Raw genomic sequence first — 27,706 nt, 5'->3', positions numbered from 1 at the left:
TCTATTTTTTTCCTTTTTTAAAGTATATTTTATTGATTATGTCATTACAATAGTCCCAATTTTCCCCTTTTTGCTTCCCTCTGCCCAATACCCCCCTTCCCCCAGCAATCCCACCCTCCCCCCAGTTCATGTCCATGGTCGTGTATATAAGTTTTTTGGATTTACCCTTTCCTATATTATTCTTAACTTCCCCCTGTCTATTTTGTACCAACCAATTATGCTTCTTAATCCCTGCACCATTTCCCCATTTCTCCTCCTTCCCCTTCCCAGCTGATAACCCTCCAAATGATCCCTATACCTATGATTCTGTTCCTATTCTGGTTTTCTTAGTTGGATTTTGTTTTTATTTTTTAGATTCAGTTGTTGATAGTTGTGAGTTTGTTGTCATTTTAGTGTTCATAGTTTTGATCTTCTTTTTCTCAAATAAGTCCCTTTAACATTTCTTATAATAATGACTTGGTGATAATGATCTCTTTTAGCTTTACCTTGCCTGGGAAGCACATAATCTGCCCTTCTGTTCTAAATGATAGCTTTGCTATATAGAGTAATATTGGTTGTAGATACTTGCATTTCATCACATTGAATACTTCTTTCCAGTCCCTTCTTGCCTGCAAAGTTCCTTTTGAGAAATCAGCTGATAGTCTCATGGGCACCCCTTTGTAGGTAATTCTGCTTTTCTCTTGCTGCTTTTAAGACTCTCTCTTTATCTTTAATCTTTGACATTTTAATTATGATGTGTCTTGGTGTGGGCCTCCTTGGGTCTAGCTTGTTTGGGACTCTCTGTGCTTCCTGGACTTTTATGTCTAATTTCTTCACCAAATTTGGGAAGTTTTCCTTCACTATTTTTTCACATAAACTTTCAATTTCTTCCTCTCCCTCTTCTCCTTCTGGCACCCCTATTATTCAGATGTTGGCATGTTTACAGTTTTCCCATAGGTTTCTAAGCCTCTCCTCATTTTTTAAAATTCTTGTTTCCTCATTCTGTACTGGTTGACTGTCTTTTTCTTGCTTATATTCCAAATCATTGATTTGAACCCCAGTTTCCTTCCCTTCACCATTGGTTTTGTGTGGATGTTCTTTCATTTCACTTAGCATATCCTTTGCTTCTTCCCTTATGCATTTGCTGTACACAAGCATATCTGCCAAGCCTGTGAGCATCTTTATTACCAGTGTTTTGAACTCTGCATCTATGAGGTTGGCTATCTCCTCGTTACTTAGTTCTCCCACTGGAACCTTGATCCTTTTCCTCTTCTGGGCCATACTTCTCTGTCTCTTCATCTTCACAGCCTCCTGTGTTTGTTTGCCTCTGTGTTTTAGGTAGAGTTCTTGCTCCTGTTAAGTTGTAAGGGGCAGAGCCTTAGGTATTCGTCAGTACAGGGTGACCTGTTTCACCACGTTGTGGCGCTGTGTGTGGGGGAGGGGTCTGAGAGGGAACAATGCCACTTGCTTAACACATGCACCTTTTCCAGGTACTTCTCCCACTTTCGTACGGGACTGGCACCGCTCTAGCTGCTGCCCTGGCCATGTTCCCAGAGTGAATGGGTCTGTGGACATTCTAGGACTGTGGGGCCCCTTTAAACAAGCAGACTCTGCTGAGAGACCAGCAGTTTTTTCCTCCATCCCAACCCCCACTGGTTTGCACAGTCAGAAAAAATGAGGCTTGATTTTTCCTGGTGCTGGGACCGTGAGCTGTGCAGTCGGTTAGGAGCTGGGAAGGGTCCCCAGGTGTCCCTCCCAACTTTTTAAAACGTGTTACTGCACTTTCTGCCAGCCTGCCCCTGTCGCCGCTGCAGCTGCCACTGTACTGTGTCCTCTCCACCCCAACTCCACTCCTCCTACCTGTCTGGATGAGTATTTCTTCTTTATATCTTTGTTTGTTAGACTTCCATGCAGCTCAGTTTTCTGGAACTTCTGGTTGTCTCTAGGTTTTGGGTAGTTGTATTCCTTCTTAGTTGTGGAGGGAGACCCAGCGTGTCTGTCTAGACCTCCATCTTGGCTGGAAGTCCTGTAATACTATTTTTTAAAATGTATACTTGGTTTCTGTGTGAAATTAGATATATGAAATTAGCATTTTAGGCTGAATGAACCTGTTTATTCCTTTTAACACTTCAGAACAACTTTAATGTATTCCATAAATATTTACCATTTTTACTCAGCCAAATAAGCTTGAGTTAAATCCAGTGTTTCTCAGAGTTGCTTTGAGAATGAGCAGCTTGGGAAGTGAGTTCTGGGTCACAGATGGTCGGTGCCTGCCAGCACTGACTTTATTCTCTATTCAACACAGGTGTCACAAATATTTATTGATGTAATAAATGTCATTACTTTTTAAAGCTGTCTTAAAAGATGGACATTTTTTAGAAAGTTTGTGTTTGGCTTTACCTAGAGTTAGTGCTCTCTATGGAGGACTTTGTCCCCACTTACCTTTCCTTCACTACTGTGCATACTTTGAGACTTAGTGTATTTTTTTTTGTTGTTGTTGGTAAGGGTGACTTTCTCTGATTCAGATTTTTACATTGTTGCTCTTTTGTGGATTGTGCTATCTGGAAGCTTCCTGTGTTTCTCATTTTGCTTTCTTCTCAGAATTTGACAAAGAGGTTATTTTAAGTAACATGAGAACATTTTGTGAATTAATTGCATTGCATTTAGTTATGCATAGATCTTTAGATTAGCTCAGTTAAATTGAATAATATATGCAGAGTGAAATTAAAATAGATTTACTCCAAGAGAGGAATGTCTTAAACTGTGTGTTTTGTACAAGAGACCTTAATCGTGTCCCCCTTCCCATAAGTGAATTTCTATTGCAATTAAAATAAAATAAATTTTAAAACATCCATTCTCACAGACATTTATGTACTGTGAGTCAAAAGTGAATGGCTCCAAATGCTACAAATAGAAGTTAACAGGAAATACAAAGAACAAGTTAAACCTGGGGTAGGTGAACCACAGCCTGAAGGCCAGATATGGCCCCAGCCTGGTTCTGATGACCCATAGGGTGAGAATGGCTTTTAAATTTTTATTTTTAAATAATTAAACAAATTCTAAAGAAAAATGATATTTTGTGACATATAAAATTGTATTCTAGTGTCTGTGTCCATAATAACATTTCAGTAGAACACAGCCAGGCTCATTCATTGAGATATTATTTCTTGCTACTTTTGTACAACAGCACAGAAGTATATGGTATGAAAGCTGAATATATATCCTACCTGGGCCTTTACAGAAAAAAAAAGTGAGCTGGACTAAACCACAGATAGTACCTGTGGTAGCTCATATTAAAAAGTTATCAAAAACTATTTGATTTTCCCCCCAATAACTGATATATTTCTTGATAGTATTAGGTGGGATAATGACCCCAGGAAAGCAAATTTTGTCTATCCAAGTTGATTTCCTTTTCAAGAAAAGGAAATGATGATTTATTTGTTTTATTCTGTGAACGATTAAATTTAAGAAGCCTTTTGGCTTTGTTTTGAATAATTATCTTGCTGATAAGTGTGACATTTGTCATTCATAGAAGTATAGACATTCATGCACAAAACCTTTTATGCCATAAGAGAGTATGTTATAAAATTCAGTGTCTCTGCTTATGTTTTCTCCAAAACATTGAATTAAGATATCCTGTGACCATCTTTTGTTTACTCTCTTCTTGCCTGTGGAGCAACTGGGCAGAATCAAACTGCTGTCCAATTTTGAGCAAGGGTCACTCAGACCAATTGTGAATGGTCTAAGCATTCCTAAAAGAAAGGAGAGCAGCATTTTTGAAATATACACACATGATTTCTTCAATGAATTTCTGGTTTTTCTGCTGTATTTTCCGGCTATTTGCTATTCCCTGATTTTTTTCTTACTTCATCCATATCATCTTGAGCCCTCTTTCTAATGGCCCTTCTGACATTGTCCTGCATTTATGTTGCTGCATTTCGCTTGTTTTTTCTTGATTGTGCCCTGCTTGCCCAGGCTCTTCGTTACAATCAGTGATATCCCTTGAGTATGGCAGGTGTTGACTTATATGATGCAATAAAGCAGTGTCTGTTTCTTCTGTTCTTTTATCTCCCTGGTTTCCCATCCTCCATTCTTAGGACTCAGGATATCCTTTCAACAAAGGGACAAATGGTACACCCACATGAGAGCAATGGGGTCCTGAGTGAGGCTGGGTGGCAGGAAACAGGGAAAAAATGGCAAGAAGAGAAAGTGGGATCTACCAAAAACAGACCTTCCTTACTTACCAGTTTGCCTGCAGAGGATCCTGTTCCTGGCTTCTGTGCATTTCTTTAGAACTGTTTCTCTTGATTTTTCATGTAGAAGAGGGGGCATTTGTGACATTATAGGCACAGTGGTTAGTGCCATGCAGTTCACAGCTGTTATTGTTACAGTTCTTTATGTGGTGAGTGCATTTGTCCCCATTTTATAGATGAGAAAACTGGGCCTCAGTCTGTTAATAACTTATGCACAAGCCACAAGCAGAAAGTTGGGGAGCCAGGCCAAAGCCAGGAATGGTTGTCTGATGGCAGGTGATAAGGCCTTAGCACACAGGTTTGGCCTTCAGGTTCTATATTCCAGAAAGGAGCTGATTAAACATGAACCCTAGGAGCCTGGGGAGGTTGTTACTGGCACATCCTTATTCTACAGGGAGAGTTCCTTGCAGAAGTTAAGAGTCAGATGAGGAGAGGTTACAAAGATGTGGTTTTCAGTGAACTTCTTTAACTTGTCTTTAACAGAGAGGTCAACAGGCCAGAGGTCATGGGAAAAAACTTCCTGAACCAGTTGAATATATGTGTTCTCCAACAATTACTGTAGTCTGCTATAATATGAATAATAAAATAACCAAAGATGGAGGGATGCCTTGAATACCCAAATAAATATACTAATTTAATTATTTAGAAATTAGTTCTTTAAATCTCTTCAAATTATGATGATTTTTTCACAAACTATTCCATGCTATGACTTAGAGTACAGTTTGTAGACTTCTAAGAATTTACTTATTAAAAAACAGTGATTGTAAGTTTTTAAAGAGTTAACTCTATTTTCGTGTTATCTCCCTATAATTCGGATAATTTCCATATGCTGCTGTAACTCTAAAATGTATGACATGCCTTTAGGATGAGTTACTGTTGCCTTGTTAATGAGAGTTGTGTAGTTACTTCCCATATTGCCTGTGTGCTGGTTCAACCATGTTTCCCTCCTCTTTTTCTGCTACAGGCATTTTGCTAACGTAGTCTCTCTGCATTAAAGCCACACTGAGCCCCACCACAAATTAAGAAATAGGTATCTTTTCCCACATCTTCACTCCCTGGGAGACTCTTCATGCCTTCTCTATTAGTTCAGTGTCTGTCTCTCTCTCAATAAAGCCCTGCCAGCTGCTGCCTCATCCACATGTCCTCAGCAGATTTCCTCTCACTTGTTCCCCTAACACATCGTTGGGGCTTTATCATGGTGTGTTTTGTGTTCAAGTAAATTCTTAGTACATCTGTTTATTTGTCTTGATTGGAAACTCTTTGAGGTTGGAAATCATGGCAAGTTTATATCCCTCATATAGTGGTTGCCTGATGTACCTTTGATGGATTGATTTGGTTGTCTCTGAAGAAGCAACCATCAGAAAAATTAAATATATTCAACATTACAAAGGAAAGAATATGAAATTAAACATATTAAGTAAGTTACAAATTCTTCTCAATAACAGACGTGACAGCATAATCCAAAAACTGGCATGTGATTTATGTACCTTGGCAAGATCATGTATCTCTTTGAACCCCCATTTCCACTTTAAAAAAGGGGTGGTTGAAAATATCTGCCTTGTCTATTCCTTAGGGTCTTTTAGAAGATGACATGAGATGTTACATCAGATAATGTGTTGGGAATCATGATATTGCCTCAAATGTAAAATTGCATTGTCTTATTTAAGAAAACAATTGGAATTTAGACAAAAACTGTACTGTGTATATTATATACCTATAGTAATCTACTTCTAATTTAAATTTAAACTGGGACTTGAATATACTTTGTGAATAGTTTTAAAGGGGGCATCAGACTTTTGCATCATAATCTGTAAAGCCAGTCTACAGCCAATTATGCTGATCTGAAATATTTTTTGAAATAGCACCTATTGGTTGTGTCAAAAAGAACAAATTTGTCTTCCCCATAATTCCTGCATAAAGCAAATTTTGTGTTTTTATTTTTTTCTGAACAGGTTTCCATCTCTATCACAAGTTGCCCACAATTGTGCCTGAGAGCTGCCTTCTTATAATGGTTGGACTTCTACTAGGTGGGATTATTTTTGGAGTTGATGAAAAGTCCCCCCCTGTAATGAAGACAGATGTGTTTTTCTTATATCTCCTCCCACCCATTGTACTTGATGCAGGCTATTTCATGCCTACTCGCCCATTCTTTGAGAACATCGGCACTATTTTCTTGTATGCTGTGGTTGGGACACTTTGGAATTCCATTGGCATTGGGGTGTCCTTGTTTGGTATCTGTCAGATTGAAGCCTTTGGCCTGAGTGACATCACTTTGCTCCAGAACTTGCTCTTTGGCAGCCTAATCTCAGCCGTGGACCCTGTGGCTGTGCTTGCTGTCTTCGAGAACATTCACGTCAATGAACAACTCTATATCCTGGTCTTTGGAGAGTCCTTACTGAATGACGCAGTGACAGTGGTGAGTAACATGGTCACTCTGAAACTTTTCAACATGTGGGGGCTGACCCCCAACCTGCATCTGCTTTCTGACAGTGACAACCTTGTGCTAGGAGGGCCCCTCACTGAGTATAATGCTCTGTTGTCTTTGTCTTGAAATTCTTATTAAAATTTTTATTTATTGTTTAGTATTTATTTATTTTACACAGTGGGCACCTCATTTTCATTTTTCACTGGGTCATGCAAACTATGTTGCGGATCCCTGCATGCCAGAGGAGCGTAACAGTGATTGTGACTTTGTATCACTGAGCTTTCTCATTTTAGCATTTTTAAAAGTAATGCTCTTTGATCAGAATTTAAAGGACTTCAGGTCCAAAAAGTCTTTGTGAAAAATAATGCTATTAGCATATGATATGTATAAGTGAAAAGATTATACCTATTAAGTGCCATTTTCTCTCTGCAGATGGTTTATTTATTTTATGATTGCAGGAAAAGTTTTTATCACAGAACTTCTTGTTTGTTACTCAGCCAGAATTTTTCTAGTCTTCACCATTTTCCCATGTTGGTATTTATTCAAAAAATAAAAAATATTTTCAATTCTTATTAAATGACACAAAATTAGAGTCAGAGGCTGTTACAATTCTAATGTTATCAGAATTTACTGCCCTGCCCATCTTCTGAGTATAGGCCTACAAAGAGCTCCCCACCAGTAAAACTCACTCAAGTAACCCTGCAATGAGTACTCTGTTAGTGAGCACAGGTAGTGCTATTTTATGGTAGTCACGATTCTGTAGCAGTAATAGTAGTAATGGTAATAGCAGTGATAGCTTTTAACCTTTCAAGAATACTTGCCTTGTGCTCGGGTTTTTTTGACAATCTATGAAATAGGTATTCTTCCCATTTTGCAAATAAGAAAATTGAGAAAAAGTTTATTAAGTAAAGTGTATTTAAGTACCTTAAGTAACTCATATTACCCCTTCCATTACTCCTATTATTAAGGTGCTATCCCTGATTCATTTAAAAGTTAACATAGAAAACAAAATTATCCTCTGTTAGCCTGTATTCAGATTCCTGAACTGGGTATACAGTATTCCCTCACATCGCGGGTATTACATTCTAGACCTGCCCCCCCACTGCGAAGTAGGAACCTTGCATTTATTCTACACCCTTAAACCTATGTAACTTTAACAACATACGCATACAGTACTGCAAAATCCCATGATATAGCGAAAAATCCATGAGAAATAATTAAATATAATATTTTTAAAAATCCCTCAATACAGTGAGGCCACAATAAGTGAACCGCAATATAGAGAGGGACTAATGTAATATCATCTTGAGGAATGTCCATTAACTTCATGTGTATATTATTTGGTAGAAAATAATTTATTGATAAGGAATTCCCATTTTTTAGGGTGGCTGGTAAGACAGTGTTAAGACAGCTAAGTTAACTCAAGTAACAAAATCTACATCATTTATTTTATTATTCATTAACTGTGATTGTCATTAACTCACCAATCTTAAATTTTAACTGGAAAACTGCCATAATGAAGACATTTTATAACTCATTCTAATTTCTGAAGGCATCAATTTTTATGTTGCAAGTTATGTTTGGCATATACATTTTACCCTTGTTCAGGGAGACTGAAAAGCTCAATGTGGAATTATTGGATCTATTTAGTGTAAAGGAAACTTTGCAAAGAAATCATCACACCTTGTTGCTTCCTTCTAGAACAGTGTAGCAAAGTTATATCAGTTTCAGAATGGTAAGTCACACCTTTGCACTGCTTTCTCTTTTCTTCTAATATTTCTCTTTTAAATGCCTCAGTGGTCCATTCTTTGAGTTTGTCCAGAATTAGGTGTCAGGAAACCATCTGGCTAAACCACTGCATACTATTTAAAGTGTACGCAGGCCCCAGGCCTTCCAGAGGCACATCCAGTGTTTTCTATCAAGAGGCACAAAGTCATCAAATGTGGTTCCCTGGACAGAGAGGGAGGACCGACCCAGAGAGGGCAATCGGCCAATATTGAAAGGAAGGCAAGGGCAGAGAAAGGGGATGGCTGCCTTTTAGGCATGGAACTCCTTGTTACAAGGCCAATGCCTGTAAGTCAGAATGACTTATGGTTTTACATGAAAGAGCCTTCCTTGGTAGGTTATATACCCTGGGCTGATCCTTAAATCCACACCCTCAAGATAAAAGGACATGCCCAGTGGTTTGCCTACCTAATGCTGAAGAATAAACCACAAGATATTCTTTCACTAGATAGGTTGAATAGTGGATTGAATTGACCAGGTGTTAGAAACAATTAGAAAAATGGTATAAAAATTATGATTTGCCTTTGAGACAGTACCCTCAAAGTATAGAGGTAGGCATGTTTTATGGAATATTTTTTCACTCATTTATCTAGTCTTATCTATAGGAGAGGTTTAAGAAACTCATGGAATAGAGAAAGGTATAAACAATATGGACAATGCTGCATACAGTGAAAATAATGAGTCACTATGAGTTGCAACTAGAAAGGTAGAGGTTAACAGGGAATTAATGTTAAAAATGTAGTCTGGATGGTGGTGAGTGAAATTGTAGGTCAGCACAATTAATTCCTTTCCCAAGGCATGGTAAATTATATATAGAGCTAGAAGAGTTGAAGGGTAGAAAATCTACCATAAAATGTCTCAAAGCAAAGAGAAAGTGATAGTATATGACTGAAGTCAAACTCTTTGTGCTATTGTCTAAGGCAATAGTAGGTTGGAATTAACTGAAGAAATGACAGTCAAAAGTGAAAGGTGGCTGAGCGCAGTGGTGGAGGGAGGGGGCTCCAGAGCCACATTCCCAGAGTTCAAATCCTAGCCTTGCCTTTTTGGGTCTGCTGCATGGGCAACAGCAGACCCTCCATATCACCCTGCCCAGGCTCTGTAGCTTCAGCTTCACTGGAGAGGACACTCCAGCGTCATCGCAAGATGTCGATTCAAAACGGGAGGAGACAGATACCGTGTCACTCCCGAGTTGGACTGCACAACCATTCTTGGCGGTCCAGATAGACTCTTAAGAAGCTACACCATCGTCTCTCAAGACGGACGGCTGCCGATACGATAATGACAGTCAAAAAAATAAAAATAAAGGTGAGCTTTTTAAATAGGATTTTGTGCTTTCCCTTATACTGAATAATTTATGAAACATTAAAAATGTTCCTTAGTAGGCAAATATTATTTAGGTTCTCAGTTATATGACAAGTCCTGCTATTTCCACAGTAGTTCATAATCAAATGGTATATGGTTACATGGTAATTTCTAAAGAACATGTTAATGCAACCATTGAATATCCTAATACATTTTCCAAGAACACTTAAAGTTTCTTTGACCTACCATAAGTTAGCTTGGTTAAGGAGAGCTGGGGCTGTGGAAGGAGGCTAGGGATGAACTCTTATGGCCAGTTATTATGCACTGTGTATTGGAATTTAACTTCAGGAAGCTGGAGAGTAAACAGTGACCACTTGGCACTTTATTTTGCTTTTGCAAACAGCAGAACAGATTCGAAATTCCTTACCCCCAAATGATTATTCTTTGTGTTTCACATCAGAAGAAGTGACCTAAAATCTATTTTTCTGGAAGAGAAATATTCTGATAAAGAACTCTGAATTGTTTGCATCTGCATTGCAGTTTCACTGAATTGTTGAATATTTTAAATCTGAATTTAAAATAGATAATTTCTATGTGTTTTTAAAATATAATAATGAGTAGAAATATTTGAAAGTATGCAACTGTCAAATGAACCTATTACAGAAGTCAGCAAAAAGACATCACTGGCATTTCAGTCTTCTAAAAATATAGGTGTCAGCTAAGGTCCACTATGTGCAGACTAACTCGAGACATAACTGTAGTCCACATACATATAACATATACATTTATGTATATAAATTATAACTCCAAAAGCATTTTTCTGTATAGATTATCTTGTGGTAAAATTAAAGGATTTAACTGGAATAAAGTGAGTTCTGGCAAATTTTAATAAAAACAATTTGATCTTGTTCTGATCACTAGGTCTCGAGTTCAGTGTCAAACAGGTGGGAGGATATGGAAAGCTTTCTGGTTGTCAAGGGAATGTCTCTACCTATTTCCACATAACATTGCCAAGGGAGCTGAAGCAGTAGAATGATAAAATTAGAGCTTCTGACAGGTGTGTCCAGAGTGAAGTGCCTATGCCTCAGCTTTGCTCTTTGCAAAAACTTACAGGAATATGAAAAGCAGAACGTACCTTGGATTGATTTGTTGGGTTGAGCTGCCAGGAAAATGGCTCTGGAGAGAGTATGCCAGTTGCTTCTTCTTTTGGAGTGCTCACCAATGGGCTGAATGGGGTGGGGTAGGGGAATGAGAGACAGAGAGGAGAAGGAGACATGGGTTCTGTGAGTAAGGAATTTCTAACTTGTTGGGAAATTGAGTAGGCACTCAAGAAGAAGCCCTGAAAACACAAGGTGGCTTATCAGCAGACACTGAATAGGTTGGGAGGTCTTTATGTTGCAGGATGACAGACGAAAGGGTGATTTGCAAGGGATGCAGGAGTCTGGACAGACTCTTGAGAGGAAGAGCAGATTCAGCTGGGTCGTAGAAGACAGATAAAGGTTCCCTAGATTTAGGGGCTGGATTTCTACCAAGAGAAACCACAGGAAGGAAACCAGAGATGAATAAGCATGGTGTATTTTGTGGAGGGGTGATGAGACTGAAGGATGTTGGAAAGCAATTTAAAAAAAAGTGTGCCAGGTGTGTTGAGCCTTCCAAAGTGAGGCAGTCAAGAATTTAAACTTGAGAGTGAAAAATGGAATGGCAGGATTTGGAGAAAGTGAGTCTTGTGGTAGCTGGAGGGGCATTAGAGAAGGGAGAGCTGTGATTTGCTGGTACAAGTGGGAGGCAAGAGGGGACAGAACTGCAGTGCCTAAGTGGCCAGATAGCTGTCTCTCCTCAGGCAGCAGGTGACCATCACCTCCTGGCCTTGGCTGTTTGGAGGGAAGGGGTATAAATAGTACATCTCTGAGCCTCTCTCAGGAAGCAGTTGTGGCTTGTTGATGCTTGTGAAATCCAATGTGTGCAGAAGGCCTCTGTTTGAAAGTAGAAGGGGCTGCTATCTGAAGCTGTCTTCTTTTCTGACAAATGATGATACGTACCTTCAAGATATTTAAGTCCTCAGGCAAGTGAGTTGCTTTTTTCTTCTCAAGTCATTTCTTGATAATACTATACCAAATGCTCTTGAGTGTTATACCAACAACTGAGAAAAAGGAAAAGCCCACTGCTTTCTAAGTAATAATCCATCCCCCCCCCCAAAAAAAAACCAACAGACACTTATTGTCATGTACTAGGCAACATATAACAAGTAAATCATAAGGTGTGATCCTTGACTACAATGATTTTATGATCCAGTATAAAAAAGTGAAAATTACACAGTGGTAGCTATAAAGGACCATCATTGAGGTAGGAGAAAATGAAATGGATTTTCTCCAGGACACACTCTGGTTAGTAGGGAGATTCAGACTCACTCTCCTATGGGTAAAACATGAAAGACTTACCCAAAATTTCAGGAGCCTTGGGTTCTGGTATTGCCCCTGGTATTTTGTGAGACTATGGGCAAATGTGTTCAATTTCTCACAACCCAAGTAAGTGGGTAGCATGGGCTATACTTGAAAAGGTCTGTGTCCCCTGTGTCTTATCAGCTGGTTTTCCTGGAGGTTCTGGCTGTAAAAATCACTGCAAAAAGAAGTAGGGTACCTGCTTGATTTGTATTTTACTTGCTGGTTTTGTGGAAAAAGTGGTATGGTGCAAGCCATCACTACTTGTTTCAGTTGGATCAGTGACCCTCCGAAATGTGTTTGAAAGCATATTACCCAGAAGACATGAAGTGCCTAGCATTTTTGAAGTTTTAATTAAACTAAAACTGTGGAAGGACTATAGAATTTTCAGAAATCAAGCAACAGTGTAGTCTCATTACTTGAGAGGCACAAAATATGTATGAAGTTATTGCATACACACATAGGCACACATGCACACACACACACCAAACAGGTTGTAGCCTCTTTGAGAAAATTCCTTTGGGTCTTATGATACACCAAATGTGTATGTTTGAGCAGGGGGAGGATGAGGAGTGAGTGAGGCCCTCGGTGGTCTGGGAGAAGGGTATCCTTAGGGCACCTGTACTGATGGGTGGGTCCTTCCATGGCATTTCTCCACAAAAGGGCCTTGAAAGGTAACTAAGTTCACAGCAGCAGCTACAGACATCAGTAATATAAGCAGAATATGTTGGATGGCAATCAATTCATTCAAAAGAATCTTCTCGATGATATCTAAAAAATGATATTTTAGGAATAAGTTGTGCAATAATTTTGAAGTCTCCTCTCAGTCAGTTCTAGAAAAGGTTTTCCTGACAACACTGCTCTCAAAGCCTTTTGCTTAAAGTTATTAACTATAATATTAAAATTAATAAATGTGCAGTCATTGTTACTATCCGCTTTGGTACACCAAAGAAATGTCATTTCTGGAGGGCCAGGTGGAGTGTTCTGTGGCCACAGTGATGATGACAAACGGGCAGGGGTCTTGACAGCATGCTCTCCTTCTCCCACAGGTCCTGTACAACCTGTTCAAGTCTTTCTGCCTGATGAAAACCATCGAGACCATTGACGTGTTTGCTGGGATCGCCAACTTTTTTGTTGTGGGGATTGGTGGTGTGTTGATTGGCATCTTCTTGGGATTTATAGCAGCATTTACGACTCGGTTCACACATAACATACGGGTGATCGAGCCACTCTTTGTCTTCCTGTACAGTTATTTGTCCTATATTACAGCGGAAATGTTTCACCTCTCAGGGATCATGGCGTAAGTATTGAATTCTTCATAAAAGGATTAAAGGTTGACATTTCATTGGATTCATGTATTCTAAGTGAGCATGTTAAAGTTAAATAAGTTATATAAAAAAAGTTAGTTGAATTATGCTCTTTTTAAGAACAATTAAAATAGCTTTTCCTTACTCTTTGTGTCAAAGAAATGAAAATTACATCAGCCAGGTTTATACTAAAGCAATCTGGTGTTAAGGTGGAAAACTACTTAAAAGTTGCCTGTTGGATCTCATATGAAATATGGTAATGCAACTGTTGGGGTTGACTGCAAGGTATCAAGAATTTTCTGAGTTTGATGTGCATTTTGTGATGTCCATGTGGGGGGTCTCTAAACTTACAAGGTTGCATTACCCAAAATGTGGTTGGAGCTCTGGTTTTGTTTATGTAAATCCATTTGAATAATCTTAGTAGTAGAAAACCTTTATTCTGGCTGATATATTTTATTTTAACTAATAGCTTAATATCATAGCAAAATTTAATGAATAAGGCATGTAATCATGTAACTTTAGTTTAACTTTTTAAATAAAGAGGCATGGTTATAAAGCAGGAAATTATAAGCAAGAAATTATTTCTTTATTAAAGATACAGTTAGTGTATCACTCATTAACTGATTCAGAAGGATGTTCTCAAAAGATCTCACAAGTCAGCTGAAGACTTGTAGTGTTTGGATCTAATGCTAACCTTTAGAGAGTCACTTTGAAGGAGGCTACTCATTGGGTGTGGATGTTTTTGTAGCTTCCAAAAATAAACCTAGTATAGTGTTTTCACACTCTGCATAGGGTCAGTGAGAAACACTTAGTAATGCAATGCCTTTAAATGTTTATATTTTGACAAATATTTATTTACAGTTTAATGTATGCTAGCCTCTCTGCAAGGGCCTGGTATACTTATTCAAAGTTTTGCTATTGTAGAAATAGGTCTAGTTCTTCTGGAAGTTTTCTCTTGCAGTGTGATTTATTTATTTATTTATTTTTCTTTTTATTTATTTATTTATTTATTTATTTGTATTTCTTCTTTTTGCAGTGTGATTTAGGTGAAGCTTTGATTAAGGACTATTTTGTTTTCTGCTTCCTTTCTTTCTTTCTTTTTTTTTTTTTTGTCAGAAGCAGATGAAGATTGTAGTGGATGAAGTCAAGTGCCTTTGTACAAGGAAGTGATACCCATTGTATGAAAGCCATAAATTGAAAAGTTGGGTGGTTTTCGGTTTCACAGAGAACCTAAGTAAAGCAACATATTAATCCAGTTTGACTTAGTAATGCAGTGTTCTGCATCTTCCTAGTTGCTATTCATATCATTGTATGACTTGCAGTTTCCTCACTGTATTTGACCAGTGTCATTGAAAGTGTTATGACCAGCTAGTTACAAGGTTCCTAAAAAAATGATGAAAGTGGCACTCATGTCTATGTTCCCAGCAGCAATCTTGTAACAGTTTGTATAAGAATCTTGACTACATTTTTACCACGTACATATGTAAATGTTCTAAAACAGCCACACAGTTATCTAAATAGCTTTGTCAATTTTCCTTCTTTCTTATTTTTATTGTTGTTCTATTACAGTTGTCCCACTTTTCCCCCATTGCTTTCCCCAGCCCTGCCCACCTCCCACCTCTCCCATAGTCAATCCCCACCCTCTTATTCATGTCCATGGGTCTATACAAGTTCCTTAACTAGATACTCTTCCTTCCCCGCCTTCCCTCTGATTACTGTCAGTCTGTTCCTTGTTTCCATGCCTTTGGTTCTATTTTGCTCATTTGTTTGTTTTGTTCATTATATTCCTGTAATAGGTGAGATCATATGGTATTTGTCTTTCACTGCCTGGTTTATTTTACTAAATATGATATTTTCCAGTTCCATCCATGTTGTCACAAAGGGTAGGAGTTCCTTCTTTCTTTCTGCTGCATGGTATTTCGTTGTGTAAATGTACTACAGTTTTTTGATCCATTCATTCACTGATGGGCAATTAGGCTGTGTCCAGCATTTGGCTATTGTAAATAATGCTGCTATAAACATAGGGTTGCATAAGTTTTTTTGAATGGGTGTTTCAGGATACTTTGGGTATAATTCTAGCAATGGAATCACTGGATCAAAAGGCAGTTCCATTTTTTAGTTTTTTGAGGAAATTTCATACTGTTTTCCATAACGGCTGCACCAGTCTTCATTCCTACCAACAGTGCACTAGGGTTCTCTTTTCTCCACATCCTCGCCAGCACTTGTTTGTTGATTAGTTAATGATGGTCATTCTGACTTGTATGAGGTGGTATCTCATTGTGGTTTTAACTTGCAACTCTCTGATGGGTAGTAATGTTGAGCATTCTTTCATACACCTATGGGCTCTCTGTATGTTCTCCTTGGAGAAGTGTTTGCTCAGGTCCTTTGCCCACTTTTAAACTTGGATTGTTTGTCTTCCTGGTGTTGAGTCATAGAAGTTTTTTATGTATTTGGGAGTCAAATCTTTGTTCGAAGTATCATAGGCAAATATATTTTTCCATACAGTTGGTTCCCTTTTCATTTTGCTGATGTTTTCTTTAGCTGAGCAGAAACTTTTTAGTTTGATATAGTCCCATTTGTTTATTATTTTCTTTATTTCCCTTGTTGTCCTATGAGATATATCTGCGAAAATATTGGAACATCAGATATCTGAAATTTTACTACCTCTATTTTCCTCTAGGAGTTTTATGGTGTTACTTATATTTAAGTCTTTTATATATCTTAAGTTTATTCTGACCTATAATGTAAGTTGGTGGACTAGTTTCATTTTTTTGCATGTCCCCATCCAATTCTACTGACACCATTTGTTGAAGAGACTATTTTCACTCCATTTTATGCTCCTTCCCCCTTTGTCAGATATTAATTGACCATATAGACCTGGGTTTATTTCTGGGCTCTATTCTGTTCCACTGATCTATATGTCTGTTCTCATGCCAGTACCAGACTGTTTTGATTACAGTGGCCTTGTAGTGTAGTTTTATATCAGTTATTGTGATTCCTCCTACTTTGTTCTTCCTTCTCAAGATTGCTGAGGCTATTCAGGGTCATTTATGGCTCCAATATTTTTTAGAGGATTTTATCATCTATGTTCATCTGTGATATTGGCCTGTAGTTTTCTTTCTTTGTTGTGTCTTGACCTGGTTTTGGAATTATGATAATACTGGCCTCATAGAAAGAGTTTGGGAATTTTCTCTCTTCTTGGATTTTTTGGAATAGTTTGAGAAGGATAGTAGTTAGTTCTTCCTTAAATGTTTGTTAAAATTCGCCTATGAAGCCATCAGGTCTTGGGCTCTTTTGTGCCAGGAGATTTTTGATTACTCCTTCAGTTTCAGTAATTGTTATTAGTCTGCTCTGTTTTTCTGCTTTTCTTGATTCAGTTTTGAAAGATTATATGTTTCCAGGAATTTTTCCATTTCACCCAGGTTGTCAAATTTCTTGTCATACAGTTATTCATAGTAATTTCTTACAGTCAATTGTATTTCTGTGGTATTGGCTGTAATTTCTCATTTTTCATTTCTGATTTTATTTATTTGGGTCCTCTCTCTTTTTTCCTTGATGAGTCTGTTTAAAGGCTTGTTGATTTTGCTTATCTTTTCAAAGAACCAGCTTCTTTTTAATCGATCCTTTGAGTTGTTCTTTTAGTCTCTATGTCATTTAATTCTGCTCTAATCCTAATTATTTCCTTCCTTCTACTTGCTCTACGCTTTGTTTGTTATTGTTCCTCTACTTATTGTAGATATAGGGTTAGGTTGTTTATTTGAAATTCTTCTATCCTTTTTAGGTAGGTATATATTGCTGTGAACCTCCCTCTCTAGACTGCCTTTGCTGTGTTCCATATGTTTTGGGCCATTGTATGTTCATTTTCATTTGTTTCCAGAAAGGTTTTGATTTCTTCCTTGATGTTATTGTCAACCCATTCATTATTTAATACCATGTTATTTAGTCTCCATGAATTTGAATGTTTTTGAGTTTTTTCCTTGACATTGATGTCTAGTTTCAAGCCATTGTGTTCTGAGAAGAGGCTTGATATATTTTCAATTATTTTGAATTTGTTGAGGCCTGTTTTGTGTCCTACCATGTGGTCTATCTTTGAAAATGTTCCATGTGCATTCAAAAAGAATGAATATATATTGCTTCTTTGGTGTGAAAGGTTCTGTATTTATCAATGAAGTCCATTTGATCTAGAGTGTTGTTCAATGCCACAATATCCTTGTTGATTCTTTTCTTGGAAGATCTGTCCATTGTTGACAATGGGCTGTGAAAGGCCCTTACTGTGAGTGTGTTGCTGTTAATATCCTTCTTGAAGTCCTCCAAGATTTTCCTTATATATTTGGATGCTCTTATGGTTGCTGCATATATGTTTACATTCTTGATGGATTGTCCCCCTATTATTAAATGTCCTTCTTTTTCTCTTGTTATGGCCTTTGTTGTGAAATCTATTTTGTCCGAGATAAGTATTGCTCACCCAGCTTTTTTGTTATGTCCACTTTATTGAAATTTTTTTTTCCATCCCTTCACTTTCAGTCTCTGTATATCTTTTGTTCTGAAGTGGGTCTCTTGTAGACAGCATATATATGGGCCATGTTTCCTTTTTTTTTTTTTAATTATTTGTTTGTTTATTTTTTTTAGAGAGAGGGGAAAGGATAAAGAGAGGGAGAGAAACATCACTGTGTGGTTGCCTCTCACTCGTGCCCCCGACTGGGGAGCTGATGTGCAACCTAGTAATGTGCCCTGACTGGGAATCGAACCAGCGACACTTGGCTCACAGGCCGATGCTCAATCCACTGAGCCACAGCAGCCAGGGCTTGGGCCATGTTTTTTTATCCATTCAGCTACCCTATTTCTTTTCCTTTTTTTTGCATGTTTTATTGACTATGCTGTTATAGTTGTCACAATTTCTTTTTCCCTTTGCTTCTCTCCATCTAGCACTCCCTCCCTCCAGCAGTCCCAACCCTCTCAGTCCATGTCCATGGGTCATATGTACAAGCTTCTCCCTACATCCTCCTGCCTATTCTGCATCCTCCGTCTGTGCTTCTTAATTCCTGAACCATTTCCCTCCTTCTCTACCTTTCTCCCTCCCAGCTGACACATCTCCACATGCTCCCCCTTCCTATGATTCTGTTCCCATTGATTGCTTAGTTTGTTTTTGTTTTTATTTTTTAGCTTCTATTGTTGACAGTTGTGAGTTTGTTGTCATTTTAATGTTCATAGTTTTGATCTTCTTTTTCTTAAATAAGTCTCTTTAACATTTCATATAATAATGGCTTGATTATGATGAAATCCTTCAGTTTTCCCTTGTCTGGGAAGCATTTTCTCTGTCCTTCCATTCTAAGTGATAGATTTGCTGGATAGAGTAATTTTGATTGTAGGTCCTTGTATCTCATCACTATGAATATTTCCTGCCAGTCTCTTCTTGCCTGCAGAGTTTCTTTTGAGAAGTCAGCTGACAGTCTTATAGGTATCCCTTTGTAGGTAATTTCCTTATTTTCTCTTGCTGTTTTTGATTCTCTCTTTATCGTTAACCTTTGACATTTTGATTATGATATGTCTTGGTGTGGTCCTCCCTGGGTTTAGTTTGTTTGGGACTCTCTGTTTTCTGGACCTGTATGTCCATCTCCTTCCCCAAATTGGGGAAGTTTTCTTTCATTATTTTTTCACATATTTTTTCAAGTTCTTGTTCTTCCTCTTCTCCTTCTGGCAACCCTATGATTCAGATGTTGGCACGTTTAAAGCTATCCTAGAGGTTCCTAAGCCTCTCCTCAGTTTTTAAAATTCTTGCTTCCTCCTCTGTACTGGTTGATTGTTTACTTCTTCCTTATTCCAATCATTGCTTTGAACCCTGGTTTCCTTTTCTTTGCCTCCACTTTTGTGTGGGTATTCCTTCATTTCACTTAGTATAGCCTTCATTTCTTCCCTATCATGACTAATTTTTTTCTGTCAAGTCTGTGAGCATTGTTATCACCAGAACTTTGAAGTCTGCATCTGTTAGGTTGGCTATATCTTTGTCTGTTAGGTTCACTATCCTCTCCTCACTTAGTTCTGTCACTGGAACCTTGATCTGCCCCTGCTTTGGGGCTGTACTTCTCTGTCTTCTCATCTTGACAGCTTTCTGTGTTTGCTTCTCTGTTGTAAGTAGAGCTGTAGCAACTGTTATGTTGTAAATGGGCAGAGCCGTAAGTGTTTGTCAGTGCTGGTGATCCATTTCACTGTGCTGTGGCACTGTGGGGGAGAGGTGTGAGAGGGAACAATGCTGCTTGCTCAGCACTCACATCTTTTCCAGGCACTTCTCTCCCTTCCCGTACTAAACAAGCTGCCTCTGTTGAGAGACTGGTGGTTTCTTCTTCCGCCCCAACCTCCAGTGGCTTTCATAGTCAGAAGAAATGTGGCTCTATTTTTCCCAGCGCTGGAACCATGTGTGGCACCATCTGGTCTGGGGCAGGGATAGCGTCTGTGGTTTAAAATGTATGACTGCGCTTTTCGTCACAGCTATAGTTGCTGTGCCACTAGCCATGCCACTAATCTCTTCTGCCAATCATGCTGCCAGCCACACCCCCAACTGTGCTGCCTGCTGCCATCGCCAAGTACCGCCCCTGTAGCTGCTGCTCTCCATCCTGGTTCTGCCCCTCCCACCTTTCTGGCTGAATATTTTTTCTTTATTTCTTTGCTGAACTTGCTGGTATTTTCAATTTTATGGGTTTTTTTGTTGTTGTTGTTTTGTTTTGTTTTTAGTTTTAAAGAGGTTGTAAATTCCTTCTTAGTTGTGACAGAGATGCAAAGTTTCTATCTATGCCTCCATCTTGGCTGAAAGTCTACCCTATGTCTTTTGATTGGAGCATTTAACCTATTTACTTTTAAGGTATTTATTGATAGGTACTTATTCATTGTGATTTTTTTTCCTTTGTATTTGTGTTTTTGTTTCTCATTTTCTTCGTCTTCTTAGAGCAGTCCCTTTAGCATCTCTTGCAATGCTGGTCTGGTGGAGATGTATTCTTTTAGCGTTCATTTGTCTGGGAAACTTTATTTCACCTTTCATTTTGAATGAGAGCCTTGCTGGGTAGAATAGTCTTGATTGTAGGCCCTTGCTTTTCATTGCTTCGAATTTTTTTTTTCCATTACCTTCTGACCTATAGAGTTTCTGTTGAGAAGTCAGCTGATAGCCTTATTGGAGCTCCTATGTATGTTACTAGATGTTTCTTTCTTGGTGTCTTTAGGATTCCCTCTTTGTCTTTGAATTTTGCTATTTTAATTATGATGTCTCTTCAAGTAGGCCTCTTTGGGTTCACCTTCATTGGGACCCACTATGCTTCCTGGACTTGTGTAACATTTTCTCTCATCAAGATTGGGAAGTTTTCTGTCATTACTTTTTCAAATGGGTTTTCTATCCCTTGCTCTCTCTTCTTCTTGTATCTCTATGATACAGATATTATTATGTTTCATGTTGTTCTGAAACTCTCTTAAACCCTCTCATTCTTTTTAAGTCTTTTCATTTTGTTATACTGTCTTGGAATTTTCTTCATTTTCCTCCAGCTTGCTGATCTGATCCTCTACTTCATCTAGCCTGCTTTTGATTCTTTCTACTGTGTTATTTAGTTCAGAAATTATATTCTTAATTTCTTCCTGGCTCTTATTGATAGTTTTTATGTCCCCTTTAATGCTGGTGTATTTTTAAGTAAGTTCTTTGTAACCCCCTGGATTTTTTTTGTAGTTTCCCTGGTGTTCTTTGTAGTTACCCTGGAATTCTTTGTAGTTTTCTCTGAGTTTGTTAATTTCATTGAGTATTCTTATAACCATTATTTTGAATTCCATGTCTGATAGTTTGCTTCCCTCTATTTCATTTAGTACTCTTTCTGAGGATACTTCCTTTTTTTTCAATGGAGAGTAGTTTCTTTGTCTTCCCATTTTAGGTGACTCTTATTTTTTACTTATGTTACTTTGATTAGTCTGCTTTGACTTTCTGCCTTCATGGTGTGACCTTCTGTGGTGGGAGACCTGTGGGATTCAGTGGTACAGTCTCTTTGATCTCCTGAGCTTGATGCTTTTGGGATGCCCTTTATGCCACTTATTTGGGCTGTCTGATTGTACTTGGGTTTTGGTTGTACACACACACACACACACACACACACATATGTGTGTGTGTGTGTGTGTGTGATATATATATATATATATATATATATATATATATATATATAGAAGAGAGAGAGAGAGAGAACAAAACAAAAAAGTAAAGAAAAAGAGAGAAGAGGAAGAAAAATAACTAGGAACCAAATTAGAGAAAAAGTTCACTTCAGTGCTATTGACAACCAATGAGCTAAGATTAATATAGGTGGGCTGGGAATAAGAAGGAAAAAAAAGAAAGAAAGAAAAACTTAAGAGATGTCTAGAGGAAAAGGAAGTGATTCTGAGATAATAGAAGGAGATGGAATACTAAGACTGAAGAATGAAAACGAGGCTAAGACAGGGAAAAATCCAATTAAAAATGAAAGGATGAAATGACTGTAGGAAGGTAATAATGGAGTAGAAGGGGGGATGAAGATTTTGAGATTTGAAATACCAAAATAGTGAAGGTATATGGATAAAATTGCGAAGATGCCACAGCTACCACCATATTCACAGCCAATGAACAAAGACTGATCAAGGTGAGAGAGAATAAGTGTATTTTATTAATGAGAAAAAGAATGTATGATGACTCATGACAAGAAAAATGGTTTTGAGAGTCTGGAGAGGGGATAAATAATAAGAGTGTAGAATGGATACAGGTTGTAGTAAGAGAGAAGATAGAATTTAAAACAATAAGAAGTGGAAATCAGATGGTAAAGTGGTGTAATAGAAGGGAGGAGAAAATTATGAGATTTGAAATAAACTATAATATAAAAACTAGTGACTTAAAATGCATAAACTGGGAGGACAAGAAAAGCATGTCAAAAAGCTGTGCAGGAGAGAAATTAACTCATGAAGACGACTGCAGTAGAATTTGCTTCAGTAGTATCTGTTTTTTACCACTTTCTTCTCTTTCTGGATCCACCCCTGGTCAAAGTTCCATGGATTTCATAACTTCCTTTCTGGCTGTATGTCTTTGAAGAGATCTAACTGAATGTGGAGGTTGCTGTTCTCTTGCTAGCAAGTCTGCCAAACTCTCCTCTTTTTGCAGCTCTCTGCTGTGAGCCACACTGGGTGAGGTCTTAATCCCTGGTCCTGAAGTACATTCTAGTCCTCTCCCTTTTTGTTTAGCAGAGCTGCTGTGCCCACACAGGCATGTGAGCCCATGGTCCCTGCTGAGCCTCGGGTCTTGCCTCAGCTCTCCTTCCAAAAGAGTCTCTGTGTGACCCCCACACTGCAGCACCGGTCCTTGGGGGCCCATCCTCCATGTGCTCCCCCTTCTGTGTGATTTCCAAAAATCACACAGTCAGGGCTGGCCTCTGTCTTTCCTTGCCTCTGACAGTTTCATCCAAAGTTCCTCACTGGATCCTTCCCAAATGGTGCTGGGAAGGGTTCCTACAGTGGGAGCATAGTTCCTAGGGCCCGCACTGCCCTCGCCTCCTCTCTTCACCCCAGTAGCTCCTGGCTACTGAGCTAATCTGCAACTGCCCCTATATGGTGTAGTCAGAAGTACTGGGCTGGGAAGCCCTGGCAATTCCACTTAGAAAGTGGTATCCCTGTGCTCTTGTCCCTATTAGTGCTTACTCGCAGCCACTCTCACTCACTCTCCACTCTGTGCTTTTACTCAACTTTGTTCCATGATGGGACCAAGTAGACAGGGCTGCTAGCTACTCTGCTGCCATCTTTCCTCCAGTAAATAACTTTTGGGGAGTGTTTATCAACTTTCTTGATGTCCAAGGACAGGAATTGAGGTGGGCCAACCCAAAATATGGGGGACAGTTGGAGTGTTGTATAAGGTGTATCCTGGTTCATCTCTGCTTAGAAATGACCACGAGGCACAGAGGTTGGAAGCTTGTGCTGCAAGTCCTGATCTCCTGAGAAGATGGGCTCATGAGTTTACTTGCTCTGGGATTTTGGAAACCAGGGACAAATAAATAGCAGTTTATTCCTTACTGTAGTTTGTTGTTGAATGAAAAACATTACTTTTGTTTCTAATTTCAAAGTAAACATTTATTTTACAACTTAGTGTACAGAAAAAGTCTTTATTACATAAAGACAATGTACTACTGTCATTATACATCATGCACCAAAATGATTAACTAACCATAAAGTAAGATATCACAAGAGATTTAAACATTTTTGGGTCTAGAATTTCATGCACACTGATGTGGCAGTGTTTGTTCTGAGAAGTAGCACCCTGTTTTCTAATGTGGGTTAATAAGTATACTGCTCTAAATTCAACCACATGATACTTCTGTATGGTGTAAATCATAGATGTGACTCTCTCCCTTTGAAAAGTGCATTGTGTGCACTTACCATTGTAATTACTTTACTTACCTTGGGACATTGGACCATGGAATTCAGTATAATACAATTAATATTGCATATCCATGTGCACCTCTTTTATAGAACTAGTGATTTTTCCACATTTGAATTGAACTGTGTTTAGAAATTCTTATCGTATGTCTTGCTAACTGCACTTTCTTTTGCAGTTTACAAACACATTTTAAGGTTAATGGGAGTGAAGGCATGTGATGTGCTATCCTGAGCATGCTCAATAATTTCCATTTTTTGCTCCAAAAAAATGGGCAGCCCCATAGAAAAGAAAATGGTCCAAGAGGTTAGGAAACTAGTGAGTTGAGAAAAAGAGCAACATGCCACTCTCAGAATTTGTAAAATGTGGAGTTGTGAAACTTGTTCTATCTGAGTTCTGTCTGCTGTCCTCACTCTCTCCCTCCTCTACCTTTTTCCATCCATCTCTTTTTTTATCTCCCTTCCTCTTCTGATTGTCTTGCAGACTGTGGACCCCCTTATGCCTCAACTTTGTTTTGGTGGACTCTTGGGCAGCCTTATCTAGAAGGAGATCATTTAATGAGTAGGTAGTTGATACAAAAGTCTGATAATAAGAAACATCCTTTCTGTAACAGAAGGCTTGGGTCTGGGTTCAAAAAGGCAGTCAGCCTTTTAGGTAAGAAAGCATTGGGAAGGATTTCAGCATATTGATTATTTTGGAAAGATTTTGGAAGCAGTGTGTCTCTGGAATCCATAAAGCTAACCATTATGGCTGTTCATTTATTTTTGTCCTGAAATTGTGGTTTGATATGACTTTCAATGACAAAAAGTAACTTAAATTATACAAGGTGGAATTATAGCTGTCTTCTTATCTGTCTTATAATTTGTTTGGAGAGCTGACTTGTGGGCATTCTTAGGTTTGGTTTCCCCTTTGTGGTCTCTTCTAATAATGTAAAATTTAATTTAATGCTAAAGAATTGTTTATACTTCATGTCTCCCTGTGTGTTCAGGAGGGTTTTATCAGCAAACACCAAGAGGGTAGATGAAATTCAGTTTTCTCATATACTCCTGCTCGTTTATATACAGCAATAAGTTTTGAAGTTCAGAAAGTGTGTGCGTGTGTGTGTGTGTGTGCACGTGCATGTGTGTTTCATAATGCATTTCCATAGCACTGGAGCAAAAGTTAAGGGAAAGTTTTTATAGTTCCCTGAACAACACACTTCACATCTAATGGCACCTTTGCATATCACAGCACTATAGTAGGGAATATACAGGTAGCTAAATAGTTATTTTAGAAATTCATGTCTTGTCTCATGTTTTTGGCTTTATTCAGAAAAATACTCAATGCTGATTCCTCATTGTGCTCTTTCTTTTCCAAGGACACTAACAGATGCATACAGTGATTCCTACACTCAGATGCACAACACAGTGAACTGAAGTGAGACTTTCTCCCCACCAACCACATGGAAATTCAGGCTTTTCTCTGGTACTTGCCTAGTACCCTGCACATTCCCCTGAGCTCTAATCTCTGGGACACTGAAAACATTGTCCTGAAGAGGGGGATGTTTGGTCTCCATAGCAGCTTGCAGCCTGTGGAGGAAATGTTGACTTCTCTTTGCTGTACTCCAGGAATTTCAAAAAAATGACTAATTCCATCTTCAAATAGGAGAGTAGGCACTGATGTTTCTTAGTTTTGTTTTCATGGATTGTTAGTTCCTTAGTCTTCCTCCCTTGAGGGTACTTAAAATATATTCTATTTGTTGTTTTAATTACTCAAGAAGCATTGCAAAGAAAGAAATGGCAAATATTAGTCTCATTTTATGAATGACAAAATTGAGGCTCAGGTAGACAGAAACAGGGCTTTAGGGTGATACCTGGAGCCTGGGTTTCCAGTTATCACACCAGTCCAGGAGGTGTCCCATATCCACTTTATAAATCAAAACAAGCACATTTTAATGAATTTTTAAAATAAGAATTTAATGGGAATTTCCAGGGTGATTGGCTCAGGAATGATGCCCAGAGCAGGCTGAACTGGCTGTGCTGAGGCAGTCACTTGTCATTGCTGAAAAGGTGCAGAGCATTTTCTTTTTTCTTCTTGTCTTTCTTTATGTGAGTTGATCATTATCATCTACTTAAAACTGAGAACACTAGGAAAGCATGCCCTTGGTTGTCATTTTGAAATGTCTACCCTGGTTTCCCTTGCTGTGCCCAGCATTTGTAGCATTTAGGAAACAGTCACATAAAATCATAGCCCTATGTACCAGATTGTTCATGGTTACAGGATGTTCACTTGTACTAGTCTTCTCCAAAAAGAACACGTGACAATGAAGGACATTCATAAAACATACACAAAGCATCATATATTTATATGCATATATGTATGTACATATAAGTAAGACAGGTTTCTTTTATTCATTTTTTGTATACCAGTCTCATGTTTGCTGAATGTTTTTCTTAATGTAGGACTGTAACTTAGAGCTTTAGCAAACCAATCGGATAATGCAACCTGTGTAAATACTTGTTTATACCCTCCCTGGCCTGGCCTCCCTGCAAGTCCAGTTGGTTTTAAAGCCTCTCTAAATGGAGAACAAGCAGACCACATCAGCTTATTTCTAGTTTAAACTTTTAAACTTCACATTCATCTCCATCCATTGCATATACACAACATTTTTTTTAGAAGAAATGTTCATTAAACACTTGAGTCCATTGCAAAAGAATTGTCTTAATCCTGTAGTCAGCACTCCAAAGTAGCTTTTGACCTCCGAACAAAAGTCTTATGAGTATCCCAAACCCAAATACAAGTTCTAAATAGGTGGTGAGGAAAGAGTTAGTAAAATAAGACAGGAAATTAGTAACTAATGGGAAAACAAATCATTACTTCCTCAATTTTTTGGACACCTTTAGGAAAAAAAGTAAAAAACAAAGAAACAAAAATGTATTATTATTAGTTTTTATTACTCACATATCTTTTATTTGCCTTCCTATGGTTTTTTTTTTTCTCTAAACTAAACTGTAGGATAAATGACAGGAGGAAATTTGAAATTATAAGCCTTTTTTTCAAGCAGTATTGAAATATAATTAAAATATAACATTGTGTAAGAAAGAAGATGGCTGCAGACTAGGTGGAAGGTGGTCTCAGCCCCAAACAACATTTACAACTAAATTTCAGAGCAATCAACCTGAAAAACCAGTTGAAGACTAGCCTATCTGAAATATTATAACCAAGAGTTACAGAAGAAGCTGCATGGAAACTAGCAAGAAGGGCAGAGACATAGAAAATGATAGATGCTCCCTGCCTCAGGTGCAGCAGCAGCTGAGAAGCTAGAGGTATATTGCAGCTGCTAAACTCTTCCACCTTAGAAGCATGGGGTGTCAAATCCATGCAGGGATCCTCAACCCAGAGCAACAGAGAAAGGAGGTAGAGCCTGCATAGCATGTGGTGGTGAAAATTGGTGGGGATTTTCAGACCAAAATCAGTGGTGGACTCAGACCAAGTCCACCCAGGGACAAGCACTCCCTGTTGTTATGGCACCAGCCTGTGAAGTTCACAGTCCAGACTCCAACTACTGGCAAGGCCTCAAGGCCATACTCAGTTCCTGTGGAAGAGTCTGCTGGCTACCTCCAGCAGTGATTTTGAGGGGACTTCCTCTATTTTCTGGAGAGGCTTTTGGCTGAGACCCAGTGACTAAACTGTGTGGTGTGGGAAAGGGGAGCAGTCTCCCTAACCTCCAGTGCACAGCCAGCACCACTCCCCCACCTGTTTAGCTATTCAACCTGCCCCTTACTGCTGAATTCCGTGGCAAAGGAGAGCTATGCAGGTCTGGGACT

General features: G+C 38.5%; 1 protein-coding gene across 1 annotated transcript in view; it reads left to right on the top strand.

The window, feature by feature from the left end:
- Positions 1 to 27,706, top strand: part of SLC9A2 (solute carrier family 9 member A2) — a 117,984-nt gene that overhangs the window by 34,070 nt on the left and 56,208 nt on the right. The window contains exons 2-3 of the mRNA XM_090281874.1: positions 6,185 to 6,648; positions 13,232 to 13,482. Coding sequence (XP_090138000.1) covers positions 6,185 to 6,648; positions 13,232 to 13,482 — 715 coding nt within the window. The remainder of the gene's footprint in view (positions 1 to 6,184; positions 6,649 to 13,231; positions 13,483 to 27,706) is intronic.

The sequence above is a fragment of the Furipterus horrens genome, unplaced genomic scaffold (genome assembly GCF_987537825.1).
Source record: "Furipterus horrens unplaced genomic scaffold, mFurHor1.1.pri manual_scaffold_6, whole genome shotgun sequence".
Taxonomy (NCBI): Eukaryota; Metazoa; Chordata; class Mammalia; order Chiroptera; family Furipteridae; genus Furipterus; species Furipterus horrens.
Note: the sequence above shows the minus strand (reverse complement) of the source record. Positions and strands in the feature narration are given on the sequence as shown.